This window comes from Dromaius novaehollandiae, chromosome Z, assembly GCF_036370855.1.
Source record: "Dromaius novaehollandiae isolate bDroNov1 chromosome Z, bDroNov1.hap1, whole genome shotgun sequence".
Classification (NCBI taxonomy): domain Eukaryota; kingdom Metazoa; phylum Chordata; class Aves; order Casuariiformes; family Dromaiidae; genus Dromaius; species Dromaius novaehollandiae.
The window spans coordinates 2,160,405-2,178,999 of record NC_088132.1 but is presented as its reverse complement, the minus strand read 5'-3'; the positions used below and the strand labels follow the sequence as shown (position 1 = coordinate 2,178,999).

Genomic DNA, 18,595 nt, shown 5'->3' with positions numbered 1-18,595 from the left:
ACAGCTGGTCCTCCTTGTCAGCATTGTTGACATTTTCTGTAGCGGAAGAGGTAAGGAATATGATTTACCTCCCAGAACAGGAAGATCTCAAAGGCCTGAGGGGCAACTGTGCCCTCTTTTGCAGCTCTTCCAGTACCCCTGCATTGTTCTGCCCTTCCACAGCTGGTGACACTCTTATTTGTGTTGGCTTTTGTCTGGATTCCTTCCCTGGTTGTAGATGTTTGGCCCACTTATGCTCTCCTGCTCTTTTCTTAAACCTAATTTGTAATTGCATGAGGCCAGGCAAAACCTGGAGATCCATACTCCTGGAAACTGTGTTGTGGCCAGAACCCCCAAGCTCTGACTGCTGTAGAGATGCCCAGTTGCAAGCTCCTTACATTACATCTGTTCTTAACTAGCAAGCATGGTGGTGAAAGAGGTATAGGCGAATGTGCAGAAAGAGGAAGACAGCCATCTCTCACTTCAAAGTGTGTTTCAGCTTTTCAGCAATGACTTTATGATAGAGCTGGCTCAGTGAGGTCCCTTGCTAAATTTGATGGTAAAACAGCACATCACTTTCTATACCATATTATATTTCAGTCTTGCGTAATGAAGAGCAACCACCTGCTGGGCTCTAATACCTAATGCAGGGGCAGTAGGTCAAAGAAAGTAATCATTTTCCCTGCAGAGCACTGGTGAGGCTGCATTTGGATACCATAACTGCTTTGAGGGCCCCCAGTACAAAAGAGAAGTCAACAAATGGGAGCAAGTCCAGAGCAGGGCCATGAAGATGGTCTGGGGCTCAGAGCACATGAAGTGTGGAGAGGCTGAGGGAACTGGGACTGGGCCTGTGCAGCCTGGAGAAAAGAAGGAAGAGGAGAGGGGGTCAGATTGCAGCCATCCACTGGCTAAACAGGACAACTACAGAGAAGACAGAGTCCGACTTTGCTCAGAGGTGCACAGTGAGCCAACAAGCACAAGCCGCAACAAGGGGAGTTCCCAATGAGCACGAGGAAAAGCTTCTTCCCCGTGAGAGTGATGCAGAGGAGTAGGGGGATCTCCATCTTTGCATGTTTTCCAAAGCCCTCAGCAACCTGACATAGCTTTTGGGTGAGTCCTGCTTGGAGCAGGGGGTTGGACTGGACACCTCCACAGATCTGTTCCCACCTACTGCCTTCTAGAATGCTGTGAGTCCTAACTGTCATAGTAGTGAAGAATTTAATAAAAATTAACAATAATTATTGTTATTTACTGTAACTAACAATACTAACAATAGCATATAGCAATATATTATTATGTTATAATATGTTGTTAATAATAACAATAGCTAAAAAGCAACTAACAATAACAATAATCATCCTTTAAAATCCTGTCAATGAATCTAACATTTTGATGGTATAGCAGTAAAATTTATTTCTGTTTGATCATTGGGCAGTGATCTCCCTTAAAGAAGGGTTTCAATTTTGAAACTAAGTTGCATGCGCTGCTCAGTCACAGGGATAAAAGGTGACTGCTTTCTTTAGAGGTGGAAGAGGCAAGAGTCTATACATTTTGTCTTGGCTACAGCCTTTGTTACTATGCATTTTTGTGCTCTCCCTTTCCACAGAATTATTTAGCATATGTGAGGACAGCTGGCAGATTTTGACAGAATACTTAATAAGTCTGTAGGAAAAGGGAAATCCACTGATCTGAATGTGCCTCAAGTTATATACTTGTTTGACAGATGGTATTGGTTCCTTGTCTCTAGAATAATGATGGGTATTTTCAGAATTAGTACTACTACCAAATCCATGTTCATTCACTGTAATAAAGGTTTTCAGCCTGATGCTCTGAAGAGTAGCACTCTATGCTTTTGATCCTCCTGAAATCTTCTCCAATATTTAAATTCATCTCAAAACCCTAATATACAACTGTTCCTGCATTCTTTGTTGACTCACTATTTTTTGAGATTGTTGTGGCCACAAGGAACATGTAATACTCAACTCTGCACAAAGGTTTCTCAGAAGCAGTGAGAGGCTCTGCCACAGTTAAGTGATTTTTTAATTTCTTGGCTTCTGACAAAGGTTCTGGATTTTTAACTTTTTCAGTCAAGGCCTCTGCCTTCCTAAGGCTGTTTGCTGTGGCATGCACCAGGCCTGCACTTCATTTCCTGGCTTGCATTTCTGTTTGTGGAAATGTGACTATTTTAGATTAAGATTATTCCACAAGTCAGCTAGCTAAATGTGCAAAGTGTGAGGTAAAAACAGTAGTGGGTTCTGGTTTCTGCTCCATAAGCCAGATTTCTCCACAATCATAGTGTCTGGGGGGAGAACAGAGCTGAGTTCAATGAACCTTTTTGTCACCCATGGATTGTTTACTGACATCCTGATCCTGTGAGCTCATAAACAGACATGTAGTTTTCCTAAATGGCAGAGAGGACTTCAAGCAAAGCTTTTTACCACTTAGAAAAATGCAGAACTGGTCTGTAGAACAAGTCCTGTTTACCAAAACTGAGAACATAGACTTTGGGCACGTGCCAGTTTTTGGATTTGTACCTCTTAGTTGATATAAAATACTTACCATCTTCTTGGAAAGTAGTAGTTGTAATACAGTAAGAAACCCCTAGTTACTGCCTGTCAATACAATATTTATAAAGAGGAAAGGGAATTTCTCATGGCTTTCTAAATAAGCAATTTAATCAAAGTATTTTAAAATGTATATCTAGTCTATTAGCAGTCAGAACAGAAGTGATAAAGGCCTTGGTGTTTGCAGACAGGAAGGACTCTGTCACTTCCACAGAATACCCTATCATTTGGTGTTACCCAACAGGCTAACGTCTTACCTCCCAGGCCACAAATGAGAAGTGGTTGTAGGGAGTGGAGCCTAGCACAGCAGAGTGGTCTTCATGCGTGTTGGATAGTGATGCAAGGACATATTTTGTTAGCCCTTGCTAGCCGAGACAGCCACTGTTTATTGCTCGTGGAGATAGTGGCTGTCAGATATAGAGTGACATACTGTTGTGTGTACTGTGCTTGAAAAGAGCAGAGCTGAGACAGAAAAAGTAGTGGAGAGGTCAGCCTTTGAATGTCTCCAAGAAAGGATTTTTCTAAGTAATCACTCATCTTAGGTAGGAACAGGATTTTATTTTTAAAAGGAGATTTTATTTCTTGCTGTGAGTTGGCCGGAAACATTGTAGGATTTGTTAGAAGTGACAGCATAGAGCATAAGATAAATTTTGAAATTGAAAGTCAATTCAGAATGGAAAAACAAAGCAAAACAGCAAGTGGTTCCAAAATAGCTGGATTTTTTGATGTTATTGCAATGTTGTTGCTTTTCTTTCCTTGCTCAAGCGACATTTCATCAAAATGGATGCCTTGACACAGAAAATGTGTTCTGACAAAGCAGCACTCTTTTAAGCTAAAGGAATGCTGGGAAGACTTTTCTGTTTATGAACATGAGTGAGGTTTCAAAGCCAATAACTTTTTCTGGGAAAAAAACCCCCAAATCTTAGGTTTAATATATTTCTTGAATGTTCTTGTTCCATACTGCAAGCACACAACCAAACAAAGCAGTCTGATGAGCTGTCTACACAATCCCTTTCCCATCATCATCAGTTTTGAGAACTGAAGGGAAAATATGGGGAAGCTGTAATTCAAAGCTGTTTGGTTTTAGGGTTGTGTTGCAAAACACTTTAAACAAGGTGCGACTGTTAGTCATATATCAAGTATTGGGTCTGTATAAACATCTGTACTTGAAAGTTCAGAAGTAGTTTAGTGCAGGGATTAGCAGCTAGGAATTATATTCTTCCTTTGAAACTCACCAGAATGGTTGAAATGAGAAAAGGAAGGAGTGAATATTGCCTGTGTTGAATCCACTATTTTCCCTCAGTTAAGCAAAAGTTTGGGAAAGAATTACTGCAATGCTTGAGAAATCATAGGATTATTCAGAAGTCCCATACTAACAATAACATCTGACTTAAACAAGTCAGGTCCCAGCAGCTTCTCTTGCAAAATTATTGTGCCCGTTCTCTTCAGGTACACATGTCCATCAGCATTTCTGTATGTGAATTTGGAGTTTCTTTTATGCTCTGCTCTTTGGAAATCTTGGGCCCAGCAGGATCTATAGTTCTTGTTACTGAAAGAGACTGAAAAATCCTGAGTCCGAAAGCAGGGATACTCACTCTCAGGGACCTGTTCTGCTTATACTTGTAAAATTCAGAGGAGGTCCAACAGTGCTCAGACAACTAAGCAAAAACTGATTCATAGCCAGTTTGACCACTGATCTTTTTCATTGCCTGTACCAGGCAATTTCAGTAACATCTCTGTGTACTAACATCAGGACTTGAAATGAAAAGGTCTGGGGGAGAAGAACAAGGAAGGATATTGACTTCCAGATTCCCTTCTGAACAGTGTTGCTGTAATTTTAGTCACTGGTCTAGCATCAGTAGGTCTGTAAAACAAGTGCAGATGCATTCTGCCTATGCCTGCTGCTAATAGCCACTGCATCTCTTCAAGTCTGGGCACAGCAAAAGAAGAGAGTCTGTAACAGGAACAAATGAGACTTAAAATGGGGGAGGGCAGTGTGGAGCTACAGCGCAGAGGGATTCTTAATGGAGATTTGAACAGGAATAAATGCACTTGGAAGTACTTAATTTTAGGGGCAGAGTTTCAAGGTGCTAAGCTGACTTCCAACTTGATTTATTGTTCTTTATTCAGGAGGATGGAAAATGTCTACTTTGATATTTCTAGCTGTAACTAGTGACTGCTCAGATGGTTTATTTGGAATAAGGAAGGCGAAGGGAACAAGGGAGGTACCCAGTGATAGGATGAGAGGCAATGGGCACAAACTGAAACACAGGAAGTTCTGTCTGAACATAAGGAAAAACATTTTTACTGTGAGGGTGCCTGAGCACAGTAAGAGGTTGCTGATGTTGTGGAGTCTTCATCCTTAGAGATATTCAAAAGCCATCTGGACAGGGTCCTGGGCAACCTGCTTGAGCAGAGGAGTTGGATTAGATGATCTCTAGAGGTCCCTTCCAACCCCAATGATTCTGTGAGTGAGGAAAGGATTTGAAAACATGATTACTGGCTTCCTAATAATGTTTGGTGTTATCCACTATTAAGCCTGGAATCATGATCAGCTTACAGAGTTCTAGACACCTGGGAAAAGTAGCTGGGAGAAATTATCTCTGCCCACGATGAACATGTTGATAACTAGTTTGCTGGTGTTTGCAGTGAACAGTTAGCAGTACGTTGTTCTTGGCTACAAACACCAACAATGGGAAAATCAGTCCAGTTACATTCTTTTGCCTGTCAATCTTTCTCCTTTGTGAACAAAAAGTTTGCATACTTGACATGGCAAAGTTTTGAGGTCAATTTTACACAGCTCCCAGTTGCCACCCCTGCTGCTCCTCAACCATCACACAAATCAGCTCTGAAAAACACTTCTGAGGGCTTTCCCTTCAGACTGTGTTTTGCCTGGTGCTTTTTTAGGAGGAGAACACAAAAGCTGTAGAAATACAAGGGCAGAAGCAGACTGAGCAGATGGGAAATAACAGCTTTTCAGTGATTAAAATGTTAGGTTAGCTGGTCATCCATTTGCTAACAAGTTTTCTAACATACTATCTTGAAGAGAAGAGGGGAGCTAGTGCTCGAATGAGGACTGTTTAGGAATCTTGCTAAAAAAACAGAGAAGGTAGATGAGAGTGAAGATAACTATTAATCCTGCACATGACCAGTTGACATTTGAATCATCTAAGAAGTTCCACAAATATCCTGGTTAGTGGTTGGTTTTAACAGAACAGCCATGGGTAGGTAAAATCTTAGGCAGTCAGCTTTCAATGGCTAAATGAGCAAACTGTCACAGAGCACAGTGGTGATTAAAACAATGATAAAATTAATGCAGGGAGAGGTATCTCTGAGCTCAGTCCTTCTACACCAGAAGTCAGTTTGCTTTGTTACTGATTTCAGCAGTTATTCAGCAGTTACACCTCTCAAAAATTGTAATGCGGAGTGCTTGAAAAGGAGAAATAGAGGAGAGCTCTCATTGCCTTGAGCTAGTGTAGAAATCTCAGAAAATGGTGATGAGTCTCTGCTCCTCTAAATATAAACTGCGTGTAGATTACATTAAGAGGACTGCTGTTTTTGAGAAATAAGGGTGGCCCCTCTACCTCCAATGACATCAGTTTTTTGTGCAAGTGATTTTAAGACATTTTATCCTGAAAGGAGTTGATTTAGCATAACTGTAGTCCTGTATTCTTCATGAAAAATTCATTGACCAATTACCAGAAAAAGTGAGAGGTGTAGGAAATGTATTCTGGCTGTAGGCAATATGCCCCAGCAGCTGCAAAATCACATAATCTATTATTAAATATCTTCCTTTTTAGTAGTGGATTATTCTTTTATTAGAGTCTATCTCACTGGCAGTATTTCATAATCCTCTTGAAAAAAAAAGTTTTTTGTTATGGTAATTTATATCCAGCATTAGTGTGAATTGTGTTATGTGTCATTTTAAAGCTTGCATACATTAATGAGATGGGTTACCTGCTGGGGAGATCTCTGTGATTTGCAGCTTGCCTCTCAAACATATTTTATCAAAGGAAGAGAAAATTACATAAGGACTCTTCTTTTGGTGGGAAATGTGGCAGCTGGAACTGCCTTGTGCAACATTGTGCACCACAGTGCTTTGAAACAATGTATTCACAGAGCAATTACTTCCTGCTATACTTCACTTGCTTTGCAGTGGAGGGAAAAAACAGCAGCAGAAAGATTCTCTTGACTTGAAGCAAATGCTCTAACACTCTGACCTCTGAACCAGAACACTGCTGCAAAAGGAGCTGAAGCAGCAAAGAGGTACTTACCCTAAAGGAACTTGCTCTCAGCTGGCCATGAGTTTGGCTTATTGATGTGTACAATAGAGATGGTATCCACTGTATTTGTCTGGCCAGCCCATTACGCTGAAGTGTTTTCATTTCTGCTGGTGCATTTCTCCATCCAATCAGATTTTGCTTTTCCAAGTTTGAGATAGCAATTTTCAGGTGCCATGGCAGGGAGGCAGTGGAAGGAATGCTCTGTCATTGTAAAAGACATAAGCACACAGCCTTGCTCCTTGCTTCAAGGACTCAGTGGTAGTTTTTCTTCCACCTACTTTAGGATAGCTGGCTTCTCAGTGTTTCTGTCATACTGGGAAGGACCTGTATGCAGGTCCTCCATAGCTTGTCTACTGTCCAGTCCCCATTAACTGCAAGATTTCTCTATATACAGTTGCAGGATGATGTGATTCCTTCTGACTGGTTGGCAAAGGGCAAATCCAAATGATAGGAGGTGAACAGTCTGCCCTGCAGTCTGCACCCTTTTTTTTCTGGCCACATGGCTATGATGCAGCTATTTCTTCTCTATGCCATCACACTGGACTGATTTCTCCTACTCTCGAACCTCTCAGGTGTTTCCCCACTATCACCAACTTCAAATCCAGCATGTCTGATAGTGTACATCTCATGTGCCACCTCCTTTTATCTTCTGGCCATTAGCAAGTCTGGTGTTTCTTCAGCTTTTAGATTTAGAGAAGGTCAAAACCTCAAGAATGGTCTGTCCCAACAAGCAGGAAATCAGTTAAAGGCAGCAGTAGGCATGCCTGGATGAACAAGGAGTTCCTGACTAAACTCAGATATAAAAAGGAAGTGTACAAGTGGTAGAAGCAGGAACAAGTGACTCAGGAAGAATATAGAGACACTGTCTGAGCATGCAAGGATGGGTTTAGGAGAACTAAAGCCCACCTGGAGTTGAAATTGGCAAGGGATATGAAGGGCAACAAGAAGGTTTTCTAAAGGTATGTCAGCAGCAAAAGGAAGAGTAGGGAAAATGTGGGACATGATTAAATGAGGCAGGGGCCCTGGTGCCAAAGGACAAGGAAAAGGCAAGAGGTACTGAATGCCTTCTTCACCTCAGTCTTTACTCGTAAGACTGGCCTTCAGGAATCCCAAACCCCTGTGATCAGAGGGGAAGTCTGGATTAATGACAATTTGCTCTTGGTGGGAGAGGATGAGGTTATGGAATATGTAAACAAACTGGACATACACAAGTCCCTGGGTCCTGATGGGATGACCCACAAGTGCTGAGGGAGGTGTCTGATGTCACTGCGAAACCACCCTTGATTATCTTTAAAAGGACATGGTGACTGGGAGAGGTTCCTAAGGACTGGAAGAAAGCAAATGTCACTCCTGTCTTGAAGAGCAAAAAGCAAGATCCAGGGAATGACAGGCCAGTCAGTCTCACCTCGATCCCTTGGAAGGTGGCAGAGCAACTCACCCTGACATGTGAAGACAAGACAAATGAAGGACAGCAAGGCTATTGGGAGTAGTCAGCATAGATTCACAAAGGGGAAATTGTGCTTACCCAATCTGATAGCCTTCTGTGATGAGATGACTGGCTTGGTGAATGAGGGGGAGAGGAACAGATGTTGTTTACCTTGACTTCATTAAGGCTTTTGACACTGTCTTCCACAATATCCTCATAGGCAAGCTGATGAAGTATGGGCTAGTTAAATGGACAGCGAGGTGGACTGAAAACAGGCTGAACTGCTGGGGTCAGAGAGCTGTGATCAGTGGCAGGAAGTCCAGCTGGAGGCCAGTCACTAGTGCTGTCCCTCAGGGACCAATTCTCAGGCTAATGCTGTTTAACATCTTCATTAATGACATGGATAGTGGGACCAAATGCAGCCTTCACAAGTTCACTGATGACACAAAAATGAGAGGAATAGCTGCCAGACCAGATGGTTGTGCTGCTATTCAGAGGGTCCTCCACAGGCTGGAGAAATGGGCCAAGAGGAACCTCATGAAGTTCAATAAAGGGAAGTGCAGAGTCCTGCTTGTAGGGGGGAATAACCCCTTCATCAGTCCAGGCTGGAGGCCAACGAGCTCAAGAGCAACTTTGCAGAGGAGGACCTGGAGGTCCTAATAGACAGTAAGTTGAATGTAATCTAGCAATGCGCCCTTGTGGCAAAGGCAGCCAACAGCATGCAGGGCTGCATTAGGAAGAGCATTGCCAGCAGGTAGAGGGAGATGATCCTTCCCCTTTACTCGGCATTGGTAAGACCACACCATGCTATGTCCATTTCTGAGCTCATCAGTGTAAAACATGGATTTACTGGAACAAGTACAGCGAAGGGTCTCAAAGCTGATTAAGTGTCTGGAGCATCTCTATTAGCAGAGGCTGAGTGACTGTTTAGCCTGGAGAAGAGAAGGCTCAGGAGGGATCTTATCAATGTGTATAAATGCCTTATGGGAGAGCATATAAAGGACAGGGCCAGACTCTTTTCAGTGCTGCCTAGTGCCAGGATGAGAAGCAGTGGGCACAAACTGGAAACATGAGAAATTCCACTTTGACACAGGAAAACACTTCACTGTGAGGGTGGTTGAATATTGGAGCAGGTTTCCTCAAAGACGTTGTGGAGTCTCCATCCTTTGAGATATTCAAAACCCATCTGAACGTGGTCCAGTGCAACCCACTCTAGCTATAAACAGATGTTTATACAGACCCAATACTTGATATATGACTAACAGTCGCACCTTGTTTAAAGTGTTTTGCAACACAACCCTAAAACCAAACAGCTTTGAATTACAGCTTCCCCATATTTTCCCTTCAGTTCTCAAAACTGATGATGATGGGAAAGGGATTGTGTAGACAGCTCATCAGACTGCTTTGTTTGGTTGTGTGCTTGCAGTATGGAACAAGAACATTCAAGAAATATATTAAACCTAAGATTTGGGGGTTTTTTTCCCAGAAAAAGTTATTGGCTTTGAAACCTCACTCATGTTCATAAACAGAAAAGTCTTCCCAGCATTCCTTTAGCTTAAAAGAGTGCTGCTTTGTCAGAACACATTTTCTGTGTCAAGGCATCCATTTTGATGAAATGTCGCTTGAGCAAGGAAAGAAAAGCAACAACATTGCAATAACATCAAAAAATCCAGCTATTTTGGAACCACTTGCTGTTTTGCTTTGTTTTTCCATTCTGAATTGACTTTCAATTTCAAAATTTATCTTATGCTCTATGCTGTCACTTCTAACAAATCCTACAATGTTTCCGGCCAACTCACAGCAAGAAATAAAATCTCCTTTTAAAAATAAAATCCTGTTCCTACCTAAGATGAGTGATTACTTAGAAAAATCCTTTCTTGGAGACATTCAAAGGCTGACCTCTCCACTACTTTTTCTGTCTCAGCTCTGCTCTTTTCAAGCACAGTACACACAACAGTATGTCACTCTATATCTGACAGCCACTATCTCCACGAGCAATAAACAGTGGCTGTCTCGGCTAGCAAGGGCTAACAAAATATGTCCTTGCATCACTATCCAACACGCATGAAGACCACTCTGCTGTGCTAGGCTCCACTCCCTACAACCACTTCTCATTTGTGGCCTGGGAGGTAAGACGTTAGCCTGTTGGGTAACACCAAATGATAGGGTATTCTGTGGAAGTGACAGAGTCCTTCCTGTCTGCAAACACCAAGGCCTTTATCACTTCTGTTCTGACTGCTAATAGACTAGATATACATTTTAAAATACTTTGATTAAATTGCTTATTTAGAAAGCCATGAGAAATTCCCTTTCCTCTTTATAAATATTGTATTGACAGGCAGTAACTAGGGGTTTCTTACTGTATTACAACTACTACTTTCCAAGAAGATGGTAAGTATTTTATATCAACTAAGAGGTACAAATCCAAAAACTGGCACGTGCCCAAAGTCTATGTTCTCAGTTTTGGTAAACAGGACTTGTTCTACAGACCAGTTCTGCATTTTTCTAAGTGGTAAAAAGCTTTGCTTGAAGTCCTCTCTGCCATTTAGGAAAACTACATGTCTGTTTATGAGCTCACAGGATCAGGATGTCAGTAAACAATCCATGGGTGACAAAAAGGTTCATTGAACTCAGCTCTGTTCTCCCCCCAGACACTATGATTGTGGAGAAATCTGGCTTATGGAGCAGAAACCAGAACCCACTACTGTTTTTACCTCACACTTTGCACATTTAGCTAGCTGACTTGTGGAATAATCTTAATCTAAAATAGTCACATTTCCACAAACAGAAATGCAAGCCAGGAAATGAAGTGCAGGCCTGGTGCATGCCACAGCAAACAGCCTTAGGAAGGCAGAGGCCTTGACTGAAAAAGTTAAAAATCCAGAACCTTTGTCAGAAGCCAAGAAATTAAAAAATCACTTAACTGTGGCAGAGCCTCTCACTGCTTCTGAGAAACCTTTGTGCAGAGTTGAGTATTACATGTTCCTTGTGGCCACAACAATCTCAAAAAATAGTGAGTCAACAAAGAATGCAGGAACAGTTGTATATTAGGGTTTTGAGATGAATTTAAATATTGGAGAAGATTTCAGGAGGATCAAAAGCATAGAGTGCTACTCTTCAGAGCATCAGGCTGAAAACCTTTATTACAGTGAATGAACATGGATTTGGTAGTAGTACTAATTCTGAAAATACCCATCATTATTCTAGAGACAAGGAACCAATACCATCTGTCAAACAAGTATATAACTTGAGGCACATTCAGATCAGTGGATTTCCCTTTTCCTACAGACTTATTAAGTATTCTGTCAAAATCTGCCAGCTGTCCTCACATATGCTAAATAATTCTGTGGAAAGGGAGAGCACAAAAATGCATAGTAACAAAGGCTGTAGCCAAGACAAAATGTATAGACTCTTGCCTCTTCCACCTCTAAAGAAAGCAGTCACCTTTTATCCCTGTGACTGAGCAGCGCATGCAACTTAGTTTCAAAATTGAAACCCTTCTTTAAGGGAGATCACTGCCCAATGATCAAACAGAAATAAATTTTACTGCTATACCATCAAAATGTTAGATTCATTGACAGGATTTTAAAGGATGATTATTGTTATTGTTAGTTGCTTTTTAGCTATTGTTATTATTAACAACATATTATAACATAATAATATATTGCTATATGCTATTGTTAGTATTGTTAGTTACAGTAAATAACAATAATTATTGTTAATTTTTATTAAATTCTTCACTACTATGACAGTTAGGACTCACAGCATTCTAGAAGGCAGTAGGTGGGAACAGATCTGTGGAGGTGTCCAGTCCAACCCCCTGCTCCAAGCAGGACTCACCCAAAAGCTATGTCAGGTTGCTGAGGGCTTTGGAAAACATGCAAAGATGGAGATCCCCCTACTCCTCTGCATCACTCTCACGGGGAAGAAGCTTTTCCTCGTGCTCAGTGGGAACTCCCCTTGTTGCGGCTTGTGCTTGTTGGCTCACTGTGCACCTCTGAGCAAAGTCGGACTCTGTCTTCTCTGTAGTTGTCCTGTTTAGCCAGTGGATGGCTGCAATCTGACCCCCTCTCCTCTTCCTTCTTTTCTCCAGGCTGCACAGGCCCAGTCCCAGTCCCCTCAGCCTCTCCACACTTCATGTGCTCTGAGCCCCAGACCATCTTCATGGCCCTGCTCTGGACTTGCTCCCATTTGTTGACTTCTCTTTTGTACTGGGGGCCCTCAAAGCAGTTATGGTATCCAAATGCAGCCTCACCAGTGCTCTGTAGGCTGCAGATGGCCTTCATTGCTGCAAAGTGATGCTGAATTATCAGCACCGTAGTTGTCCACCATAGCTGGGTTTCTTTTCTAAACAGTCAGGCCCCAGCTTGTATTGTTGCATGGGATCATTCTGTCCTAAGGGCAGAAGCTTTGTATTTGTGTCAGTTGAACTCCGTAAGGCTCCTGCCTGTAACTGTTAGGTCATGTTGTTATTCATTCATCTTCACATTTTGTGTGCCTCCCCAGAAGGTTGGCTTGTCACGATGTAGAAAGATGCTTTCCCTTTGTTGGTTGGGCCCTGGTAGCCAAAGCCATCGGCTGCTGAAGGCCCAAGGGCTGTGTGCTGTCCAAACCAGCATATCTGCACTGCTCCATACTAAGGAAGAAACAGCTGTCTGGCATGAATGGCTCATAGCACTTTGCTTACAATATATATATCTGCTTCCTTGCTATTTTAAAAGGTGCCTGTATATCTTCCCTTGCTGCCTTAAAAGTCTGAGAAATTTACCAGATTGTTCTCCAATTCATGCCAGACTCCTGAAATTAGAAGCCACCTGTGATTCCACTAATATAATGGCAGACTCATAAAGTACTTCGTAGCAAGGTAGATACATAACAAACTGAAGGAAGGGCACCCTATATCTTGCTTCATGATACAGAATTTAGAGATGTCACTCTGGCTTAAAGGAGATCATTTAGAGGGCAGTTACGCTTTGAAAAAGAATTTTTCCTGTTTAAAAAAAATTATATCAAGATTTTAAGCTTGTAGAGCTGTAATTACAAGATCTGCAGTTATTTCTGCTCAACAGAAAGGGTCTCTTCATCATAGAATTGCTCAACACTTCTCAAAATTATGAGTTTGGTTGTTCTCCAAGCAATTCCAGAGGGAACACTGTTAAATAGAAAATGGCAGATTTAAGAAAAACTGCTTTCAGCACAGCAAGATTTATGTTTTCCTATTGCAGCTTGCTGTGTCCTCTTAAACGGGGTTTCCTTGCTGATATAAACCTTCCCCAGTTGTAACATGTTTGTCCTTGTTCCTGGAAACACTTGGAAGAGATGATGGTTTGGAGCCAGAATGTTAGGGACTGGGACAGTGAGCAAGTTGTGAAAATTCTCAAGGCTTCCTTTAACACCCTGATGTGTGGAGCTGTCCTTTGTTCCTCTTTTGTCCTGGCTAAACTACAGTGTGCAAGTCTGCCAGACAAAAGAGAGCAGAGACTGAAATGTCAATGTTGGAAATAGATGGGGTCAACTCTACCACCTGCTGTGCTGTTCAGGAGTGGGGGTGCTACTCAGTAGGGTGGCTTATGTTGGCTGGCTCGCTTTTGGGGAGGCAGGAGCAGACAGGGCATTGTCTATGCTGCCCTTTTCCCTCTCTCTTCATGAGCCTTCCCTCAAAGAGGCAAAGCTCCATGTAGGGAGGCAGGTGACCTAGGGACTGCCTATTTCTGGTGTGGAAGTCACAGGCTGACTGGAGAGGCTGCAGCCTAGCAGCCTTTGCTCAGCACAGAGCAGAAGAGGAATGTTCTTCTAGTGTTTGAAAGTCTCTGTGCCATTGCCCTTGGGAGTAGGCTCATCTGAGTTGCAAGGATGTTTTCACAGCTGAAGTTACCTCCTCTCTCTGGCCTTGTTCTGGGCAGTTGCTGCCAGGGTGGGATGGTCTGCCCTGAGGATTCCCCAGCAGCAGTGAAGACCTTGCTTGACGTCAGTGAGCCTAACAGTGTGCATCTGTCTCGGTGAAAAGGGACTCAGGCCTCTGAAAGGCCAAAACCATTGAGTGCCTTTGGTCTTGAGGTGACGACAGGCTGTAGTGAAAAGGGGAAATTCACCACAAAATTTGCAGGGGAGGAGCAGGAACAGTTGTCCTCTGGCATGGATTGATCAGCTGCAGGATGAGGCAGCCTTGCACCTGGGTCCAGCAGGAAAAGGCTAGAGAGGTGGTGAAAACAAAATCCTGGCTTAGGTTCCGCTCATTTCAGGCTGTCTGTGGGGGTGTAAAGCTAACAGTTAATGACCTATTGAGTATTCTCAGCCTGTCACCCAGAAACTTCTACCTTTCCCTGAATCATGAAGGCTGTTGTGGTGCTGTCCACCTTCCCACACACAGGCATGAACTAACTCTTTGCTTTCCTTGCAGGAGCAGCCAAGGTTTTATGCACATGAAACTGATGAAAACCAAAGAGAAATACATTCTGGGTCAGAACAGTCCTCCCTTTGACACTGTTCCTGAAGTCATCCACTACTACACTATGAGAAAGCTGCCCATCAAAGGAGCAGAACACTTGTCACTTCTCTACCCTGTGGCCGTAAGGACTCTATAATATCCCTCTCACCCCTTCCTGTGGATGGGAGGTGAGAGGCAATCTGGGATGCACAGATTCCATTCCCAGAATTCAGCACTTCAGTCTGTGATGGAGAGTGGCTGCCTCTAGTCTTAATCACAGGGGCTTTCTGCAGAGTTCTTTGTGGGACTGTGTGTACAGTACTCCTACACTACAGCATGCTCACAGAACTGTGCTTCTACTTAAGAGAAAGGAATCCTGTTTTAGTGCAAGGAGAACAGACAGCCTTCCCAGAACTTCTCTGTGAAAGTATTTTCTAACAAACAAAACAAAGTTCTTCTGCAGTTTAAAAAGAATCAGCAACAACTTCTCAGCACTAAAGCACCAGCAATGTTCATTCTCTTGCTACCCTGAGAAACTTCTGCATGTGAAAATGTAACCTGACTCTGAGGGACACTACATTCCAACAAAACACTGGTGTGGGTTCTTGGTGGACCTGCAAAGGAGCTGCTTAGCAGGCTAGTCCCTGTGGTTCTGTGTGGTCACTCAGCTTGTGTCTTTTTTATGCAGTTTCTTGGGGTAGTCAAACAATGCAAAGTTGTCTGAGGCACACAGTCCTAACAAATAATTTTGTGAGAGCAAATCATTGTCAAATATTTATGAATAGGGAATGTAATTAAAATAGTGTTTTAATATATATTTTTATCCTTCCTGGTACAATAATAAATCTCTAAGGGTTACTTTCTTCATTTGCAAGTTTTATTTATAGGTGCAGGTGGATAGTTAAGAATGAGTCATTTTAATGCATAGGTTAGTATTTATGTATGAGGGTGGTTGAAGGCTTTTGCAGGCAAAATCTTCACTTGCTCATTTCATCAGGGGCAAACAATTGTCCCACTGAGGCAGCAGACCTAGCATGTGTGTCACACTGCCTTTCCACAAGCTGGCTTTTCCAGCTGTATAAATGAGATGTGCAGTATGTATCACAGCAGAAATTCGATTCTCTGATATAAATGGTATTCGTAGAACTTGATGACTTGACGCATGCCTCCTGGCTAACTTTCATTTCCCCCATGAGCAGAAGCTCCATGCTTTATTTCAGTCACTGCTGGCCTGAAGCACTGCAGAAACTACCCTACCTCAGTCCTGCCCGCTCAATGCCCACCCACTTGAGAGATAATTGGTGTGTGCTCCATGTGCTTGTTGAAGGCGATAAGTGAAAAACTAATTGTGCAGAATTGTTGGAACTGAGGAATCAGTAGCTTGTGCCACCTTCACCTGTATGTCTAGAGTGGTCAGCAGCTATTGGAGTGGCAAATAGCATGCAGTTTACATATTTTAGAGATTGCAGTAAAACTGTGAAATTATTATTTAATTCAGCTTTCCTTCCTACTCTTCCCTTCTCTGTATGCTTTGAAATAAGTGCAGATCTGAAAAATGTAACAAAATAATCATTTATTTAATTCCTGTAAAGTAGTGTTTCATTATATTGTCTAATCTGATAAGAACCTCAAGATGTTCCATATAATGCCGTCGGTGGTGAATGTTCTGCTGCCTGTCTTTTAAGCCTGTTTTGTCCTGCATATGAATTTGCTGTGAGTCCTTCCATCCAGCAATTTGAATGACAGCTGATCACACATATGTGAGAAGCCCACAGTCATTCTGTATAGCAACAGTGTTGAGTCAGCTGTCTCCATCTCACCCAACATTCAAACAAAGGTGCGTTGGAGGAGGTTCTTACTGGTTTTCTGAGAGAAGAGTGGCACAGGGGAATTGACAAAGAGGCAACATTCCTCTCCGAATGAAACCAAACACTGTCTTTTTATGTGCTTGCCCTACATGCGCCTTGCGTTTCCCTAATGTCTTCCCAGAACTCGCAGTTCTCCTCGTAAGATCACCTAATTAGCAAGAGCATACAGGCACTTGTAATGGTACATTTTCCTCTCTCCTGAGAGTGCATGAAGTTGGCAGAATTCACAAAGATGAAGAATCAGATTGTATCTGTTGCTGTCCTATACTTTGTGTGGGCTCTGGCAACTCCCTCAGGCCTCCTGGAACAGAAGGATGTCATGTTGCCTGCTGTGCATGTTGAAGTGAATTTCTGAAAGTCTGGCATTGTTGCTGTCCTACAGCCTGTTTGTCTTCTGCAAGGGGAAAATACATCCCTACTCTCTCTGCAACTGGCTGCAGAGATCAAGATTCCTGTAAACCAGGGCCTTGCCAGACATTCTGAAGTATTTGCTCTTTAGTTCATGGAGAGGACTGTTGTACTAAACCTTTCTTGATGTAGGCCTGATCCAAACTCAAATGAAGCCAGCATGTGCCATTTTTACTGCAGGTTGTGGTTGGGACTCCCTGCCTCTGCCCCCTTCAAATTGGGTCAATACACATCGTGCAGTTTGTTGCACCTCCAGGGATCAGACCAAGATTCTTGGTTCAGCAAAAGGAAATCGTCTCAGAAAATGTTGGTTGTCATGGGTGGGTTTTTTAATTATTTTTTTGAAGAGTTTTAGAAAGAGAGTTCTCAGTAACTGCAGCATAAATAAAACCAATATTTTGTTTGCACTGTAATGTTGTCTTTGTTTATTTAAGTGATTGTATGATATTCTTCCAGTGAAGGAATTCTCTTCCCAGACTCTTCCATGTACAGTGAAAATGTGGTGCGTTGCAGTGTGCCAGTACTGCTTGTGGCTGGAAGACCTCATAGCGATCATGCCTATAAGCCTATTAAGAGTTTATTTTAAAAAATTATAAACTTCTCCCTTTTCTTCCTCTAATGGTGGAGATTTCCTCTGTGTTGATACGTATTTAGATTGTCTTGAACAGCTAACAAGTGAAGTGATCTTTCAGAACAATTTGTGTTTGTGTGACTTAACTGTGCAACATTGTCAGCTCTGCAATAAAAATAATCATTAGGCCATAGTCTTTTCTGCAGTCCAGAAAATCAGGTGTCTGTTCTGTTCTGCCTTGAGTAATTCTTGCGATGATGTGCACCTTGCAAGGCCTTGGCCAAGACATGGTAAGTGTGTGTCTGACTGACACTGCTACCCCCTTACTTAAGATTCTTAGGGAATATTCAATTATTGCTGTTAACAGCACAACACTGATGAATTACTTTTTCCAGATTTTATGAGATGTAAATTGCAGTCCTCCATTTTATGTGGGTATTTCTTGGCAGGGTGAATGCCCCTGAGCTGTGGACATCTGTGGGACAGGGAGGAGGAATTAAGTGGCCTTGGTTACATCTCAGATCTCCTTCCCTTGTTGGAAAAATCTTTGAGATTTCTTGAAGAACAGTCAAAGTGCAGTATTCAACATGGATTTTGTATTTGATAATGATTTATTCTCAGACAGTGAAATTATGTCATTAGAACCAGGATGCAAAGTCGGGGGGTAGGGTTCTCTTAAGTGCAGGGGTACAAAACACACATCTCCAGCTTCTCAGAAAGCATGGACTGAGTGCAGGCTCAGTAGAGCCTGTTGCTACTTGGAAAGTGACACATTTGCGTGCTGCTTCTCCCTATCCTGGCAAGGCTCAGGATCTGCCCCTACTCTTGCAGTGATGTCAGAGAAGGTTCAGGTCCTGAGCACCAACACTGGGCAGCAACACTGATGAGGGTGAAAACGCTGTCTTTCAAGCTCTGCCTGCATATTCACTTTCTCAGTACTGCTAAGCTACAAATTGGGTAGTCAAGTGGTTCTCACTAACTGGATGGAGCAGCGAGCCTGCCCTTCTTCCCTACTGCTGCTCCAGTTATTGATGGTGGCCTCAGGTTGTAGCTAGGGTGGTGTCTGACA

General features: G+C 42.5%; 1 protein-coding gene across 3 annotated transcripts in view; it reads left to right on the top strand.

Annotated features, from left to right (window-relative positions):
* The window catches only part of SHB (SH2 domain containing adaptor protein B), a 119,070-nt gene that overhangs the window by 81,876 nt on the left and 18,599 nt on the right, over positions 1-18,595 (top strand). For 2 of the 3 annotated variants that reach the window (XM_064501379.1, XM_064501378.1), the window contains one exon: positions 14,653-17,368. The exons of the other annotated variant lie outside the window; for it this stretch is intronic. In XM_064501379.1, the coding sequence (XP_064357449.1) occupies positions 14,653-14,836 (184 nt within the window). In that variant the 3' untranslated portion in view covers positions 14,837-17,368. Of the gene's footprint in view, positions 1-14,652; positions 17,369-18,595 lie in introns of those variants that run through there. 3 annotated transcript variants of the gene reach the window in all.